The 17,297-nt window shown below is 39.2% G+C and overlaps 2 protein-coding genes across 3 annotated transcripts; one reads left to right on the top strand and one right to left on the bottom strand.

Annotated features, from left to right (window-relative positions):
- The first annotated feature begins 87 nt into the window (after positions 1-87).
- LOC131324848 (uncharacterized) lies at positions 88-8,892 on the top strand. 2 transcript variants are annotated; one of them, XM_058357007.1, is made up of 7 exons: positions 88-431; positions 2,987-3,033; positions 5,501-5,627; positions 5,772-5,961; positions 7,390-7,519; positions 8,051-8,227; positions 8,321-8,892. In XM_058357007.1, exons 1-7 carry the CDS (start codon positions 188-190, stop codon positions 8,534-8,536), a joined length of 1,131 nt encoding a protein of 376 aa, XP_058212990.1. In that variant the 5' UTR covers positions 88-187; the 3' UTR covers positions 8,537-8,892. The 2 variants fall into 2 exon arrangements, with proteins under 2 accessions (XP_058212990.1, XP_058212991.1); XM_058357008.1 differs by having other exon boundaries at positions 102-407.
- Positions 8,893-10,218: 1,326 nt separating this feature from the next.
- On the bottom strand, positions 10,219-16,011 carry LOC131324847 (protein NRT1/ PTR FAMILY 8.3-like). Its single transcript, XM_058357006.1, has 5 exons — positions 15,827-16,011; positions 13,598-13,703; positions 13,296-13,513; positions 12,013-12,569; positions 10,219-11,240 (listed from the first exon to the last, which is right to left on the bottom strand). Exons 1-5 carry the CDS (start codon positions 15,893-15,895, stop codon positions 10,418-10,420), a joined length of 1,773 nt encoding a protein of 590 aa, XP_058212989.1. The 5' UTR covers positions 15,896-16,011; the 3' UTR covers positions 10,219-10,417.
- Between the last annotated feature and the right edge of the window lie 1,286 nt (positions 16,012-17,297).

The raw sequence follows: 17,297 nt of genomic DNA, 5'->3' as shown, positions 1-17,297 counted from the left end.
ATGTAGAATCCTGAAAATATTTAAAACCAACCAACGGTTCGGATAATCTTGAAAATATTTTAAAACTAATGAGTGATTCGACTTATCACACACTCATCTGTGTGAATCCCGAAGGACTTCTGGTTCTGGACGAGCTTTAAATTAGGGTTTTACTGTTACACAACACGCACAGAGAACGAACGCTTTTATGGATAGCGCGAAGAGTGGTAGTACTGGAAATACGGGCATGGCGGAAGAGAAAGAGCAATTGGGACAGCAGCAAGAAGAAGAAGAAGGAGGTGAAGCAGAGGAGGAATCGAGGAGGAGGAATGGGATGATGAAGCCATGGGAGCAGCATTCGGCTGTGATCAACATCCCTCGCTTCGACTACAACGCCCCTTCCTCCCTCCTCCATCGCTCCCATTCCGGTTTTCTCCTCACCTGCCCCATCAGTTACTTACTAACTCTCGTCTTGAATCTTTATGGAATCTGCATGTTCTATGTGATTTTGTATGTACACCTATGGATTCGTATTCCAAACGATACTGCTTTTATTTAAGTTTCGTATATATCACTTTCTTGTTGTTTTTGTAAGAGTTTATGATGATTTGTATCTTTTATTTTTTCAGATGGGAAAATTTTATATCGACCCTTTGGATTGAGGGATTTCATAAGAAAAGAAAGGGTTATGGTTTCTAACCAAATCACTCATTTAGATTGAGTATTTTGGGATTGAGCATTTCCACGATATCGTTATGATCAATTAATGGGACTTGGCGGGAAAGTGTTCTTGCCTCTTATCATTAGCTCGGGCAGTCGCCGTTTCGGGGGGATACAAGTTTAATTTCTTCGTAAAGATACAAGTTTAATTTTATCATAACATACATATTCCACATTCCAAATTTCCACCATTATAGGGCACACACAAAATCTTCCACATTGCTTCATATATTATTGGTGAAATAACAAATTCGAAGAGAGACAATATGAGAGAGAGAGTAAGATTTTAAGTACGCTGTTTTTGCCCCAAAGTGTCCTGAGCATGTACTTGGAGTGTATGAGCGCGTTGGAGAGTGTCCAATTGAAAATAGTGCAAACAGAATTCGGAGACTATGATTATTGTTTGTCGGATACGTGTCCAGAGTGCATCCAACACTGGTATCTTGCCTTTAATGAACTAATAAAGTGTCCGTGCTACGTAGGTTTTAGTCTTCTACTGTAGCTTGGTAAATTTGAATTATCTTCTGCAGGGCATTAGAGTTTGCTCGCGTGCTATACTTCCAATCACGTTATCTAGTTGTTTTTTTTTCCCCCTTCACATGGTTTTAGTAGGTCCATGACGTAGCTATTACTAAAGTTAACTAGTTTCATATTTTAGGGGTTCTAGCTACGTGACGTAGACATGCGACCTGACATGGGTCACAAGACACTGATACTTCGACGCGTAAATCTCCAAACTTCAGTGGACAAGGCAAGGAAAATATACGCTAATCAAAGCTATAAATACAAGATATGAACAACAGAACAAGCCCCTATTACAATCAAAATACCATATATCATGGTTTCCACATTTATCAGTACATAAATCACTTGAGTATATCACAAAAAAAAAAAACGTTTTTATCACTCACACTGTCATCAATCAACCATTATCTATTCCCAAAAGGAAGACCCCCCACTGAGTGTCCGTAGACTGTGATAAGAGTGTCCATAGTGTCCTGAGAATGTCCTAGCGTGTTGTAACAAAAAAGGTAGAGAATAATATAGGACTCTTCTGATTTGAGTGTCGGGCTCGTGTTCGGAGAGTGTCAGGGTCCGTCAGACACTCTCCGACCCTGACACTCTCCGAACACGAGTTTGACACTGACACGTAACCACCTGTGTAGTGTCCATGCGGCCCTTGAAATGATAGGAGAACTCGAGCAGCCTATGATTAGCTATGTAGTCATTTTAACCAATGTAGCTGACTTATGAGAATTGAATTGTGTATGTTTGAATTTGCCTCTCTTTTGTGAGGCTGAAGCACTGCACTTTGTTACAATTCTTGGTTACTGTTCACAGTCCTCAAAACATCAGCGAACAGCCCAGAATCCTGTCATTTCTAGTTCTGAGCCCTGACCTCTTTAGTACTAGAAACCATTAAAATTCTATATGCTAAATACTTTTTCAGCCAAAATCCATTTGAATCCAGCACTCTGAAGTCTACTGTTGCTGCTGCCTGCTATTTATCAGTATCGTTTCAGTAAAAAATCAAATTGAATCCTATCCTCTGAATCCTACTGCTGCTGCCATGTATTGATATGTTCACACTACTTTAAGCCTTAGTGCAGGAACAACAGACATATTGGAAATGAATGTTTTCATATTGTGTATTCAATGTTGCAAGTTGTTTGGCTTCTTGCAAATACAATCCCCAAATGCTTAGATTTTAAGCTGCACTGTCTTCTGCGTTACTCATATGTGCATGAATGTTAATTGGTTATAATTGTGTTTCCAACTGTATGGTATTTTTGTTCTTGTGATCCCAGAAAACTACAATCGTACAAGACGTGCATGCTTTTAGATTATGTGTTTGATGGTGTGAGTTGTTTAGCTTCTAGTAAACATGCACTTCTTCTGCATGACTTGTATGTACACGTATATTAGTTCGTATAATCCACTTTTCCCACTGTATCTGAGCTTGTTGTGGTACATTAGTGTTGTTTTAGGAGGCAAGAACTTTGTACATATATGTTAGTAGGTTTGTGGGATTCCTGGGAGTTGAAGTTCCGACATGGAGAAAGCCATTTGCCCTCTTACCTCTTGAGCTAGGCCCGAGGTTTGACATTGTAGTTCTTGCAGTACAAAAAATTGTATGTTATTATTCCATATGTTGAGTGATTGACATATTTAAACGTGCAAAACTAAATGGAAATTGTAGTGTTTGGATGGTGATCTTTATCACTAGTCTTACCTGTAATTACTTGTTCAAGCTGGCTCTGAAGTAGTAATTTTTTCTGTCTTTCAGAGAGGGAGAAAAGTGCCACAAAAGAAGCCATATCCATTCTTCAACAGGTTACTCTCTGTCTGTTGCTATTGGACATTTTTCAAAGCTCATTTGTGGTTTCTTTCGCAATGAATAGATCTCTAAATGACCTCTGGAAAGAGAACTTATTAATATATTTTTATAAATGACGTACCATGATTTGAGATTGTGGTCTTGTATAATGGTTTAAATGATAAATTAACATCTTTCAAGTCCAGGTTAGAGTGAATTGATCTATGTTGCTCAGATACGGGTGCAGGTATGGATGCTGGTGTAGATCTAGGGAGTGGATACCTAAATCTGCAAATAGAGGATACGCGAATATGGATCTAGATTTGGATGTGGATACGGGGTTATGATATATAAATTATTTTTAATATGTTTATTACGTTGCCCAGATTGATAATTGAAAATGAACAATTCGTGTGAATTGGAAGAGATTTTGTCCATTGCCCATCATACTTGCCACAATATATCTTATGTTTTCACTTTTCTCATTGCCCATCATATTTTCTACAAGCAGACCACAAAATGTGGAGTCAGTGCTTTACCCATGCTTGCCACAATATGTCAGACTAAGTTCAGCCTAAAAAGAATATAGCCTGACTCAATATAGAAGGCCAATTCGCGGCCCAGAAAAAAAAGTTAGCCAAACTTCCACTTTACTTCCCATGTAGATGCGGATTTAATAGACCCTGCCATATACAGTTAAAATCCCTCAACTTTGTCTGCCTTGTAGATATCTAAGAAATTGAACCCCTTCAACTTCATCGATAACGTGCACACATCCTGAACCAGCACCGCCATCAACCTTGAATAGAGCCAACTATGTCGATCTATTTCGTCTCCCTTCATGGTCGTTGATCTATTCATATCCGGTATTCTTTTTCTTCTTTGATCTTGATCTGCAAAAACAGTCGCGTCCGTATTTATTCGGCCGTATCCCGTGTGAACACGGGTAGTTCCCTTAAATGGAGGATCCATGTAGCAAAGGAATTGACTGTTACATTAACCAATTTGGTGATACTTCTGTAGGTTGAATGTTGTGTTGTTTCTTGGGCGCTTACCATGTAGTAGCTGCATTGGTACACTAAAAGTCATGTTGGAATCTTCTTGGATGGACTAGTTATGACTCAAGCCATTATGAAACTAGAAGGCCTCGTGTTCCCAAAAGAGAAGTTCTCGAAAAATGATGTGTAGAGCTAGACCTCTAACAAATGTTATTGTTGAGTCAAGCAATATGGATCAATCACAACATTCCAACTGGCAGTTGACTGTAATATTAGCTACTAGCCTAATTATCGATTTTTGAGTCCTAATGGAAAATGATTCTACACAATGGGGAATAGTGATTGACTGCCATGTTAAATTGTTGACAGAAAATAACTTCACAGTAGGACCTCTTAGACCAGAGCTTCGTTCTTTCTTGTCACACTTTTAGGGAAACTTTATTCATTTCTTCACCAGATAATGTTAGTTTGTCCTCTGATAGATATGGTGCTAATGGGACCACACACTGTACACCTTTTGGACAAAACTGTCCATGTACTGACCCACTGCGCTTGCTGTTTTCCTCTCTCAATAACGTATCTCCATTCTTGTTCTCGTACAGATGTCTTTGTTTGAAGCCAATCTAATGGAACATTGATCCTCATTACTTCCATTGTTGAGCCCTCCTACCCACAAATCAATACATCCCCTGATGTCATTTAGTCGGCATCAATAACTTGAAACCTTACTTGGTTTGCGTACTTCCAATCACCAACAAAAATCAAATAAACTGTATCCATATCCTTGACTACTCATATTTGCATCCACCTCAAAGCTCAAGTATTGAGTGAAACTAGTTCCGAGTACTAATTTGGGTTACCCGTGTACTTGGATTGGCTCTAAAGTCTTTGAGGGAGGAAGGGACCAAAATTGACTTTGGAGGCGGTACTTCGAAAAGACCTAGGTTTCATGGATGCAACGAAACACAATGTCCTCAGACAAACTCAATGGAGAAAATGGATTCATGTGGCCAGCTCCAATCGATTGGCGTTTAAGGGTTGGTTTGGTAAACATGCTAGCCACAGCCAAAAATATTTGGTCGGAGGAGCTGATCTATCATAACCGGTGGTGCAGTGGTCTGCAATAGAAGGGGTGATGGGTCAGTGGAACAATATATGCAAAAAAAGAAAGGGAGATACAGAGAGCGACAATACATGAGCTAGTGGAAGGGCAATTTTATGCAGACAGTGTAAATGTGTGGGCCACCATAATCTGGATTTGTGGCATTAGGGGTCACCTTTCTTAATGGGCAACTTTTTCTAATTTTTCTGTATGGTTTTAAACCTCTTATTTTTCTTCTACAATAACCTTCTGTTCTTGGTCACATGAAATAGTGACCAAGAACCATACTTTGTTTCCAGTTTAAAATAGTGCAAGAATAACCAAAAGCTCTTTTACAATTAGCACTCACAAATTACAATCATGGGCATTTGGGACTTTTTGCAGTTTATTGGGTCCTTCAATAGTTGCAGCTCTGAATGTTCCGAAATTTTTGACGGGGATGTTGATGCTAAGAGAAGGAAAATATGCATGGGAGAAATAGACCACCAAGAATGTCCCAGCAGCACACAAGGCAAGAGTTCTGCTGCTAATGTTGGCGACTCTGGAAAAGAATTATGAAATTGCTGCGAATATATAATGCAGTTCTGGTGATATCTAGGAGGATTCAGATTCAAAAGTTCCTTAGAACTGATTGGCTTGCACTTAATGATGGCAGGTAAACTTTTAGAGGATTCTTGTGTGGAGAAAGCCTTTGCCAAATGGGATAGTGCTACGCTTTCTCTAGTTAGGTTGACAAGGAGTGGCTTGCTTCTGTTTGTGTTTCCTAGTAGTGATTCTCCTGATGCTGTTGATATTGTGTCAAGAATTATGTGCTCTCTGGAATCTGGAAGTTTAGCTTCACCACTGTAAGTTCCTTACCTTAATTCATTTTTTACTTTTAGTTGCTCCTCTCTACATATTTTATTTTGGTAGTAATGTTTATGTGACTAATGTACTAAAATAAGTTTAAAAGGGTATTCTCAGTGTTCTAAGCACCTAGGTGCTGAGGCGAGGCACAATCAAAACACCTCGAACTCCTCGAGGCGCAGCTCGTGTAGCATGACCGAGGCTCCTGAGGCGCACACCTCCCTCAAAGGGGCATGAGCAGTTGTTTGTTTTCCAAATCTGTTCAATATCTCATCTTGTTTCTCAACTATTGATTTTAAGGGATTACAAGTTGGTGAACTCTAATCGTGAGCCATGGCTGCGCAAAATGAAAGAAACATCATATAGTTCAGGTCGTAAACTCTAGGATACCTCATTAGATAAGCTCACACTAAGCCATCAATTTTGGAAGTTGAATGTTAAAACAGTAGTTTTCTAGGGATGGTATGTAGTTGGTAATTTGAACATTTGTATTGTCAGCCTATGGTATTTGGAATTCTATGAATACTTGCTTATGTAGAATTTTTATTTTATTTTGTGCGTACAGCTGTACGTATTTTCTATAACTTGCACCTTGCTTATGAGGTATGCGCCTCGCCGCACCTCACGCCTAGGCTCTAGGGAACGGGTGGTGCCTCTCTGCGCCTAAAGCTCGCTAAAACACTGGGTATTTTGTGCAATATATCAGATACATTTATGGTGAACCACGTATTTCATCTGAGTCATGTTTATGCTTCCCTTGGTTCCTCAAACAAGGCCGGTGCACATCTGTTGCTTCTTTCTCTTGCTGATAAAGTAGCAAGTTGAAAGGGAAGTTGATAGGATGCATTACACACATAGTTGTAAAAACATTACAGAAACTACCCGTTCAGGTATCGACCCTGATTAGATTTGAATGTACTGACCGAATATCATATTCTAATCAACCTATTTTAATCATGCCAAAGCTTACAATTCATGATTGGATACTATTCTTATGAATGCGTAGTCTTTTGATTTGATAACCAGGAACTATATGTAACTTTTAAGGTTGCTTTTAGCATGGCAATGGTCGCCCATTGGAATGCCTAATGACTAACTAGTCGGAAGGAGGAGAAAGATTTGCGTTCTCATTCCCTAATGGTTGGGGTGGCTTATTTGGGGAGATCGGCAGAGCCGCAGAGGAGGCATTTTGATGGTGTTAAATGTTACATGTATGAACCTGAAAGTCTTTTATTTGGAGTTTGTCTGGTTGGGAGTAGGGAGAGTGTAATCCAACTCTCACCAATTGATTGATTTTTATAGATGTTTTTGATACACGGCCTTTATGTCCTTGGCCTGTTTCTAGTAAGTGGTTGTGGAAATGATACCTTTGTTCTATTTGTACTAATCACAAATAATAACATGTGGCTGTCATTTGTTTTCTCCAGTTGGTGTCATCGAATTTTTCCTATCCAAGCAACTTGTTGCTTGAATGAGAAGGATCTACGTGCAACTGTGTCGAAGCTTGTTCTTCAGTTTGTGAATGACAAGCAGAACAAACTTGCAAGACCTGTTAAGGTATGATTTGATTAAGACTATTGAGATTGATTGGTATTGACGTCATTGACCTTGAATGCATTGCTTATTGATGGCTAATATTCACTGTTTTTGGATAATGATATTTTTTTTATTGTTGAACAGTTTTTAGAGAAGTTCCAATTTTAATCACGACACTCGCACATTGAATTTTTTGTAGCAAGCATATGCTTCTTATCTAAACTTTGTATTAAGTTATTTATTTGTTATTCCTCAAATCTTGTCTAACTTTGTTGTTAACCTTGTTTTTTGATGCTTTATGCGTGCAATCTGAATCAACTAGTATCAAATAAAAAGTCAAACCTGGAAGTGTTTCACATTGTTTTGCTTTTGTGCACACCCTAGATACATTATATGAGGCCATTATCAGCAGGTTTCTCTACAATTATTTATTTTAATTAAGTTTAAGCAATAGCATTTCTCACAATCTTCTTCAATCTATTTACTGGCATTTGTTTTTATATGGGAAGATTGTAGATATGCTAGGGAAATTTTTTTAATATGGCATTGTAGTTTGCAGTTGGGTATAATCGCAGAGGAATTGAGGAGACAGAGATGAAGATTTCAAAAAATACTTCAAAAAGTCATGAAGATTTGGCTTTGTTAGACCGCAACAAATGCTTTAGTCTTGTGGCCACAGCAGTTAATGATGTTGTAACAGATTCAGTCGTGGATCTGAAGTCTCCAGAGGTAAAAACTCGAAAGCCTTTTCGGAACTCTGTAATGTACAGATTCCTTTTGATTTTTATAGCTGCTGTTTTGCTGATCAAACTGAACTTACAGTTATCAGTTCTTGTGGAACTGCTACCCATCTCTGGGTTGCCCAAGGAGGCATTAGTGGTTGCCGTCTCAGTTCTTCCATGCAACCTTGTTACCACTAAGCCGCGACTTTGCATTAAGGCACTGCTATCTGATACAAAGGCTAAGAGTGACGGGAAGAAAATCGATAGAGGCCCTGAAGGGACTGAAGATAAAAAACAGTCTGGTGCTAGTTTCTAGTGTAAGGGGATGGACATGCTGGTTTTCTGCTGCCATGTAGGTCCTTGATACCCTGTCTACCTATTGATCTCTAGGGGGAGATGCGAAGAAGTACAGTTGCCAATGGTTACGTGAGCTGCAAGTGCCTCATTTTGTGGGTAAAGCCAATTTCACTGAATATGCATCTTTGGTTGAATCTGATTTCATCTGTTCACTGCATCCCAGCTGTGTTATGGTTTTGTAGCTCTTTGTTCTACTATTTGTCTAGGTTTTTTATGCCAAGATATCTGCAACATTGTTGAATGCCTATGGTTTAAAAGAATGCTTTGGTTGTACTGGATTTTGAAGTAAAATGACAGTTGAATTGAAGGATCCAATTCTTGCATCCTAGGAGTCGAAGGGAAACCACAGAGAGAAAAAAACTAATGCTATTACAATTTGAAGGGGTCAGCAACAACATATCGTACTCATGTCAATCTTGGTAAATTAAGGTATGGGTGATTGATGATATAGATCATTATCACGCTCGATCAGTCGTACCTTCATTTACCATGATCAACCTTTTGTGCGTGGACCCAAATACTATTAGTCAATCTTGTAGTGGCCCGAATAAATGGGTTTGATCACCGACCAAGCCACTATGTCAAGAGGGTCTGGATAGCTCAACCGGGACACTCAGCTAGGGGATGTATTCGAACGATAGCATAATCGCTCAGTGACAGATCCACTCGGACATGACGTTCGGATTATTCGCCGGTGCAACCAGGCTTGCTCGGAAGTCATATTCAGGACTCTTCGGTACACAGCTCGGGATTTTAATGAAGTCATTCGGGAACAGTCGACCCAAACCTTGCAGCTGTAGCCCAAGTGATCCGAAGGGAAAGGCTTGTCCTCGTGCACCTGGACGCTCGGTCACATGCGTCATCATGACGTAGGCCGAGGCGGTTATAGCACAAGGATCATCATTGCAGACTGACCTGACCATGTGCTCCGTAACAACCTTATCCAGTGTGTCACTTGTGATGTCACCCAAGGCGGTTATCCAAGCGTACGCTCCACGCGCTTAATCGAGGACCAAGTCAAGCAATATCTATAAAAGCAAAGGGACTCTAACCTAAAAGAGGTATGCCATTTTACCCTAACCCTAGACATACACTTCTCTCTACATTTAACTTGATCGTCGGAGGGTCATTGGGCTTCCACAGCTCTAGTGACTTGTTGCAGGTCCGGCGGCGGGCGCGCGGAGCAGTGGAGGAAGGAACCGGAACCAACCCACGGTCAAAATCCCGATAAACTGAACCCCACAAACCTTATTTTACCACAAGCAATAGATACTGAACCTAATTTATTATGTCTGGTACGAAATTAAATCTTACAAACGTGAATGTTTTTATCATTTTGGATTTATTTTGGAATATTTTGAAAGAGATTTCTGCAAGATAATAGATTACAAAAAAAATAAACCAAAAAAAATTAAGTTGCTTCCATTACAGGAAGAGCAAAATAGAATTTTCATACAAGCATCTCTTTGAAATACGACCCACTATTTTTTTTTGGGTAACTGAAACACTTTAATACAGTATGAATGAAACAAATAAAACAGACCCAGCTTTGTGATGCTAGATGGTATTTCAAGCGAAATGAAACTAAAGGATCAAGGCATTCTTTTTCATGAAACGTAGCGTACCAGAGAGTAGTGGTACGGTATTCAACATTCATCCATAGCATGTAAACACAAATGCATTTGTGGTACAAGAACACGCTTATTCACCCATAACAATATATTACAGCCACTTTCTGTGCAATTGGATGATTCAATTCTAGGTTGATATAAAATGACAATAAACCAAAACATTTTACTAGCAATGACAGGTAATAAGCCATGCCGCTAGTACAAAACACTTAAGCTGCCTTTTTGGATTTGTACACTTTGGCGCAAAAGATGTAAACCACCATATTTACGAAGCTGAGCCCAGCCAAAAGCCAGAAGAAATAATCAAGATGCCCCTCATTCAAGTTATCCGGGATCCATCCAGCTTTCCCACCCTGGGTTGTTATAGATGTCACTACGGTCAGAATAAAAGAGCTCAGGTAATTTCCCAAGGAAGTTGTCAACAGGGACAAGGCACTACACAAGCTGCGCATGGCATCGGGTGACTGGTCATAGAAAAACTCAAGCTGCCCGATAAATGTAAATACTTCCGCAGCACCCAACAAGAAGTACTGTGGAATTTGCCACAAGATGCTAAGTGGAACTGGAACATCTTCATGAACCAAACCCAGGGCTTTTGCTATCGAGAGCCTCTTCATTTCCAACAAAGCAGCAGCTGACATGCATAAAATTGAAATGAAGAGACCGACTCCCATTCTTTGCAACTCTGAGAACCCCCTACCCTTGCCAGTAAATTTTCTTGCGATGGGGACAAGGACGCTATCATAGACCGGGACCCAGAAAATAACACTGATGACATCAAATGTTGAAAGAGAGGCTGCAGGAACCGAGAAAGACCCAATGGTTGTGTCCATCATCATCCCTTGCTCAACAAACAGTGTCGACATTTGTGCATAAACAGCCGCAAACACAATCCCAGTAGCCCAGATCGGAAACATGCGGATCAAGATTTTGAGTTCCTCCACCTGCGTCACAGTGCAAAGCCTCCATGGATTTGAGAAGTCCCCAGTTTTGTTTTCAGCATCTGAGATTACTGCAGCTTTGTCAAGGCACCTTCATGAGAGAGAGAGAGAGAGAGAGAGAGAAGAGTTCTTCAGCAGGTCCAAGAAATAAATAGGTATTGATTCTTCATTATCTTAAGTTGCATTGAAAATGAAGCGACCATTATCAAGAGAAAATACATCAGACTGCATTGTCAAATCAGATTTTCATACTTCACCAAAATGCTGCATCTTCACAGAAATGACTCGACAAACATTTTCCATTCTCTTTCCTCTTGAACTATGCAGGATATAATAGAATTGTAATCTAGCTTTATGATCAACGCAAATGGTGCTGCTACTGAGGAGACCAATATAGAAATTCTACCTAAAGCTTTGAAACATGGCTGACAAAAGACACGGCAGAACTAACAGCAAAATGCCTAACCAGCAAAAATGGGTACAGAACCATGACAGAACAACTGAAGATAAATGAAAGCATCAGAATATCTAGATGATTCTAAGCTTATTGTTTTTGTCTTCATACATCAACTAAGATTGCCAAATTATCTTTCCAAAGATGGTTCACTGAATCTATCATTTAGCCTGAAGTTCTACGAGAGACCAACATGAAATTTCATTAATGAACAATGATGGTGCTGCTCCATCCATACTTGTGTGTTTGACTACAAGCCAAATAAAAGGTCTTGCTTAGTGTCCAAAAGACTACTGAAAGTCCAAATAAGTGGAAAATACTGTTTTAATAAGGCGGAGACAATGCGTCCTTGTAAATGGCTCAGACTTGAGACAAGTGCTTAAACCAAGAGAATGAGGAGAAATATTACTTCAGCTCATCTGTATGCTCCAGTTTCCTGCTTCCTTTAATTGCTGATGTTTTGTCTGGTGTTTCATACAGAAGATTACTGTCCGCAGGGACCACCGAATTGCACTTCCGAAATGATGCAACCAAAACCTGGCACACTCTTGTAAGAGGGCTTCCCCCAGGTTTCTGAAATCTATACAGAGGAGTGCCTGAGAAGAAACTTGCAATTGCAATGGCCATAAATAATGCAGGAATTCCAAAACCTAGGCCCCACCCAGCATTGTCTTGGATCCACACAATTAAACTACTTGATACAAGAGCACCGAGGTTGATAGAGAAATAAAACCAATTAAAGAAAGATCCCTTCTTCACCCTCTCTTTAGAATCAGTATCATCAAATTGATCAGCCCCAAATGATGAAACACATGGTTTGATCCCACCAGTGCCTAGGGCAATCAGATATAGCCCGGAGAAGAACACTACATATTGAGCGGTCGTAGCAGAAGGGCATATGGAATCAATACATTCAGCAGGCTTAAAGGCAGGTACTGTTGCTGCTAGAGTCAACGTGCACATTCCCTATACAAGATTGCACAGTACAACAATGTAAGAGACAGGAAAGTATAATAGCTATTTTTGCAGCCATTGAGAAGACAGGACACAGAAGAGACTAATCAGTAACGTAATTATCTCCAATGACCATAGCCAGCATGCGCAACCATTGCCAGCTTCAACTCAATTGAATTCGAGGAAACCATATCCCAACTGGAGACAATGTGAAATCCCTGAGACAATGATCCTAGTCACAACAACATGAGCCATAGAAATTTTCAGGTTGAAAATATTATTATTGTTATTATTATCAAGAGGTTTGTGTTCATCCCTTATCTGAGTTTCTATGAGAAGTAAGAGAAAGGCAGTTCAGCAATGTTTGGCATTATGTAATTCCTTTCCCATTCCTTCACCCTGTCGATAAGACTTAAAAGGAATATTTTGATTTGTTTTGTCATAAGTTGAATCCCTAGTTTAAGTAGTTTTAAGTGTTCTTTGCCATTGGACCATTCTGTGGGCCAGTTGCAAAATGCTAAGTCGTTACATTTGCAATCCACTTCCATAGTGACCCGTTAATCCAGTTAAAAGATCAGACCAAATCAAGCCAGATCTGTTAAGATGATGCACTGTTCGTCCAAAGATGAAGTCAAGCAAGGGTGTAGCAGCTGACAAACGTGAATTTAATAAAAATATTTCAATTGATAACGAAGAAACTAAGGTTTGGCACAAATGACTACTTCATTTCATACTTACCAAAAAATAAATGGTAGAGAAGGCCGCAATTGTCCAATATCTCCCCCAATATGCATCTGCCAAGACTGCTCCAATGAGGGGTGTCAGGTAGCAAGTGCCTTGCCAAGTGGTAACATTTCTTGCAGCAGAGACATTCCCTTCGTGCAATTTTGTGGTGAGATAAGTGACAAGATTCGTAGCAATCCCATAATAAGCTAAACGTTCACAACATTCAGTACCTAAATTTATACAAAGATGTTAGAGAAACAGATGGAAATATCAGAAACATAAACAATTTTAAATGATAACGCACTAGCAAGTACCAAGAATGAAGGGGCATGCTCTCCAATTCCCCGTGTTGCTCTTCAACACAGGTTTCCCCTTAATATCAACCGAACCATCTCCTGTGTAAAGTCCACCACTTTCATCCTGAAGACAGAGAATGAGAGGAAAGGCAGAGAGCATAAACCTTGTAGGATAAACTTCTTGTGTGATAAATGTGTTCATGAGTGTTACTGTGAGTGTGGGTACGGCTGTGTGTGCCCAAATAGATGCATCTATGTGTGTGGGTGGAAGTCTATACAATCCCCTTAAGCTTTCCCCTCGATATGTTCAATTGTAGGTGCTGATTGGTCTCAATTTCCAAGATAGCCTCGATGTCAGTTGTAATTCACCTCGATTCCTTTGGTTCCCAAGCCCAAATTTGCTTTAACGTCAAGAGTTGATTCTCCAATTTGGAAACATAGAATTGTATCATTTCGGCTTTAACAAATGGTATAATGGTCATGTTCACGTAAGGAGAACATGGCCACTTTTGTCAACAATTCTTGCTGGCGTCGTGAATTGAAGCATTTTTTGGTTAACCAAAATGGGACAAAATCATTGCGATTGGAACTACATGGACCAAATTTGCAAAAAAGGGTAAACTTAAGCGGCCAATATTCTTATTATCCCTATGTTTTTTTAGCACAAACATTTACTTTGATAGGAAAGTGAAGAAGATTGGATCTCAATCTCTACTCAATTTACTGGACGAATAAGAGCACAGCTGTTGGGCTGTCCCAAAAGGGACATTGAGCACAAACAACTATTACTTGAAATAAGCCAAACAAGCAAACAACAAATAATGATGCACATAAACAATTTCATTTTGGCCATCATCTAATTAGATATTTACATCAATTCTGAGAGTCTGAATAACTACACGCAAAAAAGAACAAAAACAATAGGAAGGAGCTATAATAAAATAGATAACCAAGATTGGTAGAGCTTACTAGTGAGAAGTTGCCCTCAAGTAGGGATATGGATGAGGAACTTCATGGAGTTCGGCCAAAGTCAATTAATTATTTGAAGGTGACAAGGAATAAAGATGATCATTGCGACAATATAAACCCATTCATGCATTCAAATTGGAGCATTGAGTTGATAAATCACACCTTTAATCCAAGCGAAATCGATCTAAATGAACCCCCTTTTCAAAATTCATAACTATATTTGGAGTCTATGATTGTAGAATCTAAACAGAGGAGTATGCGAAGACGCACATTTTAAATTATTATTTAAGAATGATTTGATGCTTTTTTTATTTCTAAGACAATATTTACTTTCTACTTTCCAAATTTTTCAAAAACAAGTTTGCTATGCCCGTGGGAAACTTCCTTGAAGAAGCGCAAGAACAAAATTCATCATTCTTTATAAGATTGTACATGATATGCCTTCCTTTTCCTTCATTTGAGGCTACTTAAGGTCCAATAGAATGAAACCCCAATCTCATAGTCCTAGTAACTACTTTAGCAGAAAATATTCGAAGTAGGTTCAAAGTATTATTGACGGATTGCCGTCAAAAGAGGGCATCTTCCACTTTAGAAAGAATGTAGTAAGTAGTAACGAAACAAGTGTACGGTCCATTTTAAAGGTCGTAAGTGCAAAAACTTCAGCTACGTCCATGAAACCAAAAAACGACCAACAATATATTTATAAGGACTGGGCTTCTCGGCAGTTCAGCCGAGAACTGCAGGGGCTGCGGTTTGCGGTTTTCCGGCCCCTTACCGAACCTAATTCAATAATCGATTCCACTTCTATTGTAGATCTCGTTGGAACCCATAAGTGTTGTTTTATTCAATCCACATGTGACCGGAACACGAAAATAACTCAAAATCGTGTGTGCCCAGACGCCAATTAATTCACAAAAGCAATTCAAATTCAAATCAAGGCTTCGAAACAGCATTCACAAGACCAAAACCCTTGCCCAAAAGCCGAATTTCCCATTAAAATCCCGACAGTTAATTAACTTAATTATCAATTAGCAACTCCATAATCAGTCCCAACCTAAAATCAACAAGTACCCTAATCTTCCTCAATTATCAAAAATCCGAACAAAATTAAGAGGTCGAAATTGGAGATTGATGCAAATACATACAACAAGAACGTGGGTGGCAGTATACATATACCTACATGCATACACGAGCATGTACATATATACATGTGTGTGTAGGTATAAAGATGGTTGGAGAGAGAGAGAGAGAGAGAGAGAGAGAGAGAGAGAGAGATACCTGTGGAAGGCCTTCTTCTCGTGGCAGGAGCAATCTCGTCTCTAACCTCTCGTCCTCATGGGTACCCATTTGGCAACAATCAACAATCTCTCTCTCTCTATCTCTCTCTCTCTCAAGAATGGAAAAACAGAGATACTGGGTGGGTTGGCGATAAGACACCCGTCATAATGAATGAAAAACGGTGGTTATCGTGGGAATCTGGGATTCTTGGGTCGCAAAGAATCCTTTTTGGGTAAATTACACTAGTCTGCCCTCGATTTCTTACAATAACAAAACCTCACCCTCATATTTTAATAATGACAGGAATCACCCCTGAACTTTGGTTGTTGACTTGTTTGCATCGGTGCCCCATTCAGATTTCGGACCTAAGAAAAATTTCCCCCTTTCGTCCAAAGAATTACGGTCCGACAAATGGTGCTCTAGCAGTGCACGGATGCATGTGTTGGACCCACACGGGTGTCTCACACAAAGGATCCGAGCCGTGTACATTGGCGGAGGTATTAAGGGGTCTGGTGGGGCACGAGGCCACCCAACTACCAATAAAAAAATACTCCATCTGTTCCAAAATGAGTGGCATTTTTTGGGAAAACGTGTCATTCTCAATTGCTTATATCTTTCAATATGAATGTTAAAAAATATACAATATAGATCTTGTTTGAAATATTTTAATTAGTTCTATTAAACAAAATTTTCAAAATCACATAAAATTTCATAAATCGAAAGATGTGTTTGTGATTGCGAGCCTGTTTATCAGGTTGACGGATCTTCAACACGCTAGTGTGGCTCTTTGGGATGGCAGAATCGTGCTCAAGATTTCATATGTGCTTTCTAGGATTTGAGTTAGGTGTCTTTGTAGGATTCTCTATTGTCTTTTCTGGGACTGATTCTTATTTACCGACGTTTCGCCAAGCCTGCACTTGCACTAGGTGTAACGTTTGAAATGATATATGGTACGGATCAGTTTTAAAAAAAATACAATAACAGAAAAAATAATTTATCTTTTGCTCAACAATAGTTGGCGATATTTCATCGTTGCTTTGCCAATTTGCTCTTATTTTAGTATTTTTTTATTTATTTATCTCACCAACCTATAAACTATAGATGATAAATTCGTAGGCCACATCTTGGTAAATTTATTCCTTTTTTGTTTACCTCAATTCGAGTTGCTTCTTCCAAAAAATTTGGCAAAAGTGTTCTTTTGCCAAATTTAGGCATGAATTTTTTTTTTTTAAAATATATAGGTTCAATTATCAACCTTCTTGCAACATGAACGGTTTTATTAGGCTTACCGCTTACTCTTAGGTTGCGTTGGGAGCCTGTGAAAAAGAAAAAAAAATGTATTTAAGAGTGAAATTGTAAAGAAAGCGGATTGTTTTGTCTTGTTTGGTTGTAGAAAGAAAATGAAAGGAAAGAAAACAACTGGAAAAAGATTTTCTCTTGTTTGGCTTCATAAGGAAAATGAAAAGAAAAT

This window comes from Rhododendron vialii, chromosome 4a (genome assembly GCF_030253575.1).
Source record: "Rhododendron vialii isolate Sample 1 chromosome 4a, ASM3025357v1".
Lineage (NCBI taxonomy): Eukaryota > Viridiplantae > Streptophyta > Magnoliopsida > Ericales > Ericaceae > Rhododendron > Rhododendron vialii.
Note: the sequence above shows the minus strand (reverse complement) of the source record. Positions and strands in the feature narration are given on the sequence as shown.

What these genes read in the sequence shown, in the direction of transcription:
- LOC131324847 (XM_058357006.1), bottom strand. Translation starts at nt 15,895, where the DNA reads ATGGGTACCCATGAGGACGAGAGGTTAGAGACGAGATTGCTCCTGCCA. An exon ending in GAGAAGAAGGCCTTCCACAG is followed by an intron (nt 13,704 to 15,826) that starts GTATCTCTCTCT and finishes CTCTGTCTTCAG; the next exon opens with GATGAAAGTGGTGGACTTTA. An exon ending in TCTCTACCATTTATTTTTTG is followed by an intron (nt 12,570 to 13,295) that starts GTAAGTATGAAA and finishes AATCTTGTATAG; the next exon opens with GGAATGTGCACGTTGACTCT.
- LOC131324848 (XM_058357007.1), top strand. Translation starts at nt 188, where the DNA reads ATGGATAGCGCGAAGAGTGGTAGTACTGGAAATACGGGCATGGCGGAA. An exon ending in TCTCCTCACCTGCCCCATCA is followed by an intron (nt 432 to 2,986) that starts GTTACTTACTAA and finishes TCTGTCTTTCAG; the next exon opens with AGAGGGAGAAAAGTGCCACA. An exon ending in ATGTCCCAGCAGCACACAAG is followed by an intron (nt 5,628 to 5,771) that starts GCAAGAGTTCTG and finishes TAATGATGGCAG; the next exon opens with GTAAACTTTTAGAGGATTCT.